General features: G+C 40.1%; 1 protein-coding gene across 1 annotated transcript in view; it reads left to right on the top strand.

Annotated features, from left to right (window-relative positions):
* Window positions 1-5941, top strand: part of Scn11a (sodium voltage-gated channel alpha subunit 11) — a 103761-nt gene that overhangs the window by 49515 nt on the left and 48305 nt on the right. Inside the window, exons 14-15 of the mRNA XM_008836336.1 lie at window positions 1513-1881; window positions 3482-3874. Of these exons, the coding sequence (XP_008834558.1) occupies window positions 1513-1881; window positions 3482-3874 (762 nt within the window). The remainder of the gene's footprint in view (window positions 1-1512; window positions 1882-3481; window positions 3875-5941) is intronic.

The following is a 5941-nucleotide window of genomic DNA, read 5'->3' as shown; positions in this document are numbered from 1 at the left end:
ACCTGGTTTTGATCTTAGAATGATACTGGCTTCATAGAAGGAATTTGGGAGTTCTCCCTTTGTTTCTATCTTTTTGAATAATTTAAGTAGCACTAGTTGTAGATCTTCTTTAAATATCTGGTAGAATTCTGCTGTAACTCCATCTGGGCCTGGGCTTTTTTTAGTTGGGAGGCTTTGTTTCAATTTCATTATATGTTATGGGTCCGTTTCCACTGTTGACCTCTTCTTGGTTTAACTTTGGTGGTTCCCATGATTTTAGATATCCATCCATTTGTTTAAAATTTTCAAATTTTGTAGCGTATAGGTTTTTTAAATTTTGCCTCATAATGGTCTGGATCTTTTGGGTGCCTGTTGTGATGTTTCCCCTTTCATCTCTGATTTTGTTGATTTGGAGTTGCTCTTTCTTTCTTTTGGTTAACTGGGCTAAGGGTCTGTCTATCTTGTTTAGCTCTTTAAAGAACCGGCTCTTAGATTCATTGATTCTTTGTATTGTTTTCTTGTTTCTATTTCATTAATTTCTGCTCTGATTTTTGTTGTTTCTTCTCTTCTGCTGGGTTTGGGTTTCATTTGTTCTTGCTTTTCCAGTGCCTTGAGTTGCAGAGTTAGGTCATTTATTTGTGCTCTTTCTAATTTTTTAATGTAGGCACTTAGAGCTATAAATTTCCGTCATATAGACTGCTTTTAAAGTGTCTCAGAGGTTAGCAGCAAGCATTCTTAATGACTGAGTCACCTTTCCAACCTCAGAACAAGATATTTTCTATTTTTAAGTAAAAATTGGTGCTTGTGAGATGGCTCAGAAGGTAAAGTCACTTGTTGCAAAGCCTGAAGACCCAAATTTTATCCATGGGACCAGTGGAAGGAGAGAATTGGCTTCTGCAAGTTGTCCTTTTGACTGCTGTTCTAGTTTAATTCTGTTGCTGTGATAAACCACACTGCAACTTGGTAGAGGAAAGGATTTATTTATCTTATACTTCCCACACCACAATCTATCACTGAGGGAAGTCAGAGCAGGAGCTCAAGTAGGAACTGAAGGAGAAACTATGGGCGAAAGCTGCTTTCTGACTTGCTCACAGGTTCATGCTTGACTAACTTTCTTATAACAGCCCTGGCCCACAATGGGCTGGGCCTTCCTACACCAGTTAACAATCAAGACAGTTCCTCACAGACATGATCACAGGTCAATCTGATATGGGAAATCCTTCAATTGAGACTCTCTCAAATGATGCTAGGGCTGTGTCATTTTGACAGCAAAGACTAACTAGAATAACCATCCTACATGTCCACCTCTCCACAAATAAATGAATAAATGAATTTTAAGAAAAGAATTAAATAAAAATATCAAGACTTAAGACCAGAAACTGGTGATTATACCCTGGGTGGCTTTGACCATGAAAGGAGTTTTTAAAGTCCTAAGTGCTATGGGTTGGAATGTCATTCGCTCTGTAGATGAGAACATGGTATGTGATATTAGTTGGCTTTTATTTCATTTTTGTTTGCTGTTTGTTTCCACAGCTGAGGGTCTTCAAGTTAGCCAAATCCTGGCCAACATTAAACACCCTAATTAAGATCATCGGCCACTCCGTTGGAGCGCTTGGAAACCTGACCGTGGTCCTGACCATTGTGATTTTCATCTTTTCAGTCGTTGGCATGCAGCTTTTTGGCTCTAGGTTCTGTTCTCAAAAGATTAAAAATCCCTGTGCTGCAGAGGAGTCATGTCGCCGGCGCTGGCACATGGGGGATTTCTATCACTCCTTCCTGGTGGTGTTCCGCATCCTCTGCGGGGAATGGATCGAGAACATGTGGGAATGCATGCAGGAGATGGAGGGGTCTCCACTGTGCATCATTGTCTTTGTGTTGATCATGGTGATAGGAAAACTTGTGGTGAGTTGCTTGGATTTTTTTTAAAAAGTAAAACACTCACTGAGCATGGTGGCATGCACCTTTAATTCCAGCTCTCAGGAGGCAGGGGTAGGTGGATCTCTGTGAGATGGAGGCCAGCCTGGTCTACATAGTGACTTCAAGGTAGGCTGGGACTAGGGGGATTCTGTCAAAACAAACAACTGCTTACTGAGGATGGGGCATCAAGACCAAGAGGCAACCATACAGCCCGTTGTACAAAAAGTAGGAGACTGCACAGAGACTTGGGTATCAGATGGGACTCTCCATGGGCAATCCCAGCAACAATCCAGGCTCAGAATCCAGCTGACTCCCAAGCTATGCACCTCAATTTTGGACGTTGTGAGATTCCATTCTGTTTGGCTCTGGCCAGGCTCTGCACATACTTGGTAGCTAATTTTAAAGTAGATTTAGCTGTTTATATTCTTTAAAAAATTTGTTTGGGGACTGGAGTGATAGCCCAATGCTCAAGAGTATATACTGCTCTTGCAGAGAACCCAAGTTTGGTTCCCAGAACCCACGCTGGGTGGCTCACAATCACCTGTAACTCCAGCTCCATAGGATCCCATGCTCTTTTCTGGCCTCCACATACACGTGCATGCACTCAAAGACATGCACATATACACATAAGTAAAAAATAAAAATAAGTCTTCAGGGGGCTGGAGAGTTGACATGGTGGTTAAGAGCACTGGCTACTGTTGCAGAAGACCGGATTCAGGTACCAGCGCCCACATGGTAGCTAATAACTGTCTGTAACTCCAGTTCCAGGGGATTTGATGCCCTCTTCTGACCTCTTCAGGCATTTTATGACATGGGTGCACTTACATACATACAGGCAATACACTCATCTGCATAAAATAAAAATTTTTTTTAAATTGAAAACGTGTTTGATTTTTAAATTAGCATCAACAACATAATAGATTAGATTGTGGCATTTTCATACTTAATTTTTTCTTCTTTTCATGTATACATGTGTGTGGTGTATGGGGGCACATGTATATGGACACACATGTATCTACAGGTACGTGTGGGGGGGGCATGTGGAGTTCTGAGGTTGATATCAAGAATCTTTCTCGATTACTCTCCCATCTTATTTGAGGCAGGCTTTCTCAATCAAACCCAGAGTTCACAGATACGGCTAGTTTGGCCAGCCAGCTTACTCCAGGGATTTCCCTTCTTCCCCTTCCTTAAAACCTCTTTTCCTCTATCTTGTAATTTCCTTTCTATTTTCATGACTTATATCCACACTCACACCCACACATTCATATATAAAAATGTAAAAGTAGTAGCTGAATAGGAGAAAAAACATGCAGTATTTGCCTTGTATCTGTGTCCTCACTTGGAATAATAGTTTCCAGGTCCCTCTTTCTGTGTTTGCATTCTTTAACTTGACTTCTCCGTGTGTCTTTTTCTCACTATTTCTTCCTCAATCTTCTTTTTGTCACTTAATTTGTTGATCAGTTTCCTTGATAGCAGGAAGTCTCACTTGACTTCATTTTGAGTCTTGGGGAAGGTTGTTCTAGGAACTCAGAGTATTATTTCTTTTGTTAAATTTTCCCTTCCCATCCCCCCGACCCGACCCCAGGTGCTCAACCTGTTCATTGCCTTGCTGCTCAATTCCTTCAGCAATGAAGAGAGAGATGGAAACCCAGAAGGACAGACCAGGAAAACCAAAGTCCAGCTGGCCCTGGATCGGTTCTGCCAGGCTTTTTCTCTTGTAGTACACACTCTTGAGAATTTCTGTTGCAAGAGATATAGGAGACAAAACGCAACAAAGCAAAAAGAGATCTCAGGAAGCTCTGCTGCAGAGAACAAAGATATTCTTCTGGACACAGAGCCCTGGAAGAAATTTGATGCCCAAAAGAGCTCGGACCCAGGCCAAGATGGGGTTCAGTTGGCCCCACTTGCGGAAGAAGAGGATGACACTGAATATTCTGATGAATTTGATGTCCTGCCCACCTCACAACCTGAAGTTCAGGTAGGAAAGTCCTCTCATCAGTGTAGGGTTATCCTGGGGCACTTGTTACCTGTCATGTTTTGAAGTGCTGTGTAGGGTTAGGAAGGCTATCCAATGAGGTCTCTGCTCTTTGATCCTCCTGGGCCTATCTCAGGACAGGTTTCAGTTGTAGTGTCCAGATTGTGAATTCATAGGGGAACAAGAGCAGAAACAGGTAGACCAATAATGGAGGAAAGTGCTATTGGTTGAACCTATCTCTGTAGTGTTTGGATTAGCTGAGAAAGCAAGGAAATAGGGATGTGGAAAGTGATGTGAATAGCATAAGAGAGAGAGAGTGGCCTCTGTAGGGACTAGCCTCAGGGATGGAGAGTGGTGGATGCCATCCCAGGCTGTTTAAGCCAGTCTAACTAAACATTGTAGACTTGATTGGTGGTGTCTAAAGAACTAAGATTCATATCTCACACTCTGGGAATTCAAGATCAAGGTGTCACCAGTCTGTTCTGATGAAAGTCAGTTCTCTGATTCTTAAATGGCACCTCTCCACCATGCCCGCCTTGTGGTGGTACACAAGCCCCAATGGCTGGTCTCCCTTGGGCTTCTACTCTTTTCTAAGGACACTAACTCCAGGGTTTTTCTGATCCAACAATTCCCAAGTTTCCACCTCTTCATTTTATCTCACCAAGGCTCCATGACTCCCAATTGCACTACACTAAGGACCAAACCTCCAACACAGCAACCCTTAGGAAAGAAATCAGTGAAATTTAAAATCATCATCATTTAGTGATGATGTAATTTTTCAAAATTCTTCCTGTAGTTCATATGTTTTGTTTCTATTCTAAGAAAGCTTTGTTTAACCCAAGGTCACAAGGAGGTTTTCTCATATAATTTTCTTTCAGAATTTTATAGGTTTAACATTTGAGCTCAAATCTATGGTCAACTTCAATTTAATTTGTACATATGGCACAAATTGAAGCACTCTTTCGTATATACATATGGGTCTATCTTAGATCATTAATGCATTTCATAGATAGCCCTCCCATGTACCTACGTATATACATACATATGTATTTATGAACATATGTGTCTCTTTGTACATTTCTGCCTTGACAATTATAAATTTATATGAGGTTTGAAAGCTCATGTTGTAACTTTGTTACTTAGGAAATTTGCTTTGGCTATTGTAGCACTTTACGTTTTTCTATACATTTATGTTATGAAGATAGTTCAGCTTATCAAATTTCCTCTAAAGAAATTGATAGAAATTTGGGAAAGGAGATTGCATGACTATATAGCTCATTTTGTAGATTGCTGGCATCGTAATAATGACTCTTCCGATTCATAAGCACGTGAACTCTCTACTTATATTTTCTTTAATTTCTCTTGACGCTTTTGTGGTTTTTCAGCTTACAGATCTTGACATATTTGATTAATGTTTTTTATATTATAAATGTAATTTAAAAAAAATTTAATTTGGGGATGGAGAGATGGCTCAACAGTTAAGAGCACATGCTGCTGTTGCAGAGGACCCGGGTTCAGTTCCCAGCACCAAGTTTGGCAGCTCAACAACCATCTGTAACTCCAGTTCCAGGGGATCTGATACCCTCTTCTGGCCTTTGAAGGCACTACACTCACTCTGTGCATACCACATACAGATGCATACACATACACATAATTTAAGACATTTTTTAAAAATTGCAATTTATAAGTGTTAATTATTAGCATACAGAAATGCAATACACCTTTATATATTGAATTTTATATCCTGAAGAATGGTAAACTGACATTAATTTTAAGTGCCTGTTTGTAAATTACCTAGAATTTCCTATGTATATTATTTTACCTATAAGTAAAATTTTAATATTTTCAATCTGTGCATTTTTCTTTTGATTCTTGTCGTTTTTATTTCTGTTTACATTCTTGGTGTAGTTGTGCATTTCCACAGGTGTACCTTCACTGAATTTCTTTCTGCATCCCCTTGGGTGTAGTCATTCCTTTCTTCAGCTCTTTGTATTGATTCAAGAACTCCCTGAAGGGCTGGTTTTGTGGACATGAATTCTTTCAGCCTATTTAAGTCATTGAAGATTTTTC

Source organism: Nannospalax galili, unplaced genomic scaffold (genome assembly GCF_000622305.1).
Source record: "Nannospalax galili isolate Female #2095 unplaced genomic scaffold, S.galili_v1.0 scaffold951, whole genome shotgun sequence".
In the NCBI taxonomy this organism is placed as follows: Eukaryota; Metazoa; Chordata; class Mammalia; order Rodentia; family Spalacidae; genus Nannospalax; species Nannospalax galili.
Note: the sequence above shows the minus strand (reverse complement) of the source record. Positions and strands in the feature narration are given on the sequence as shown.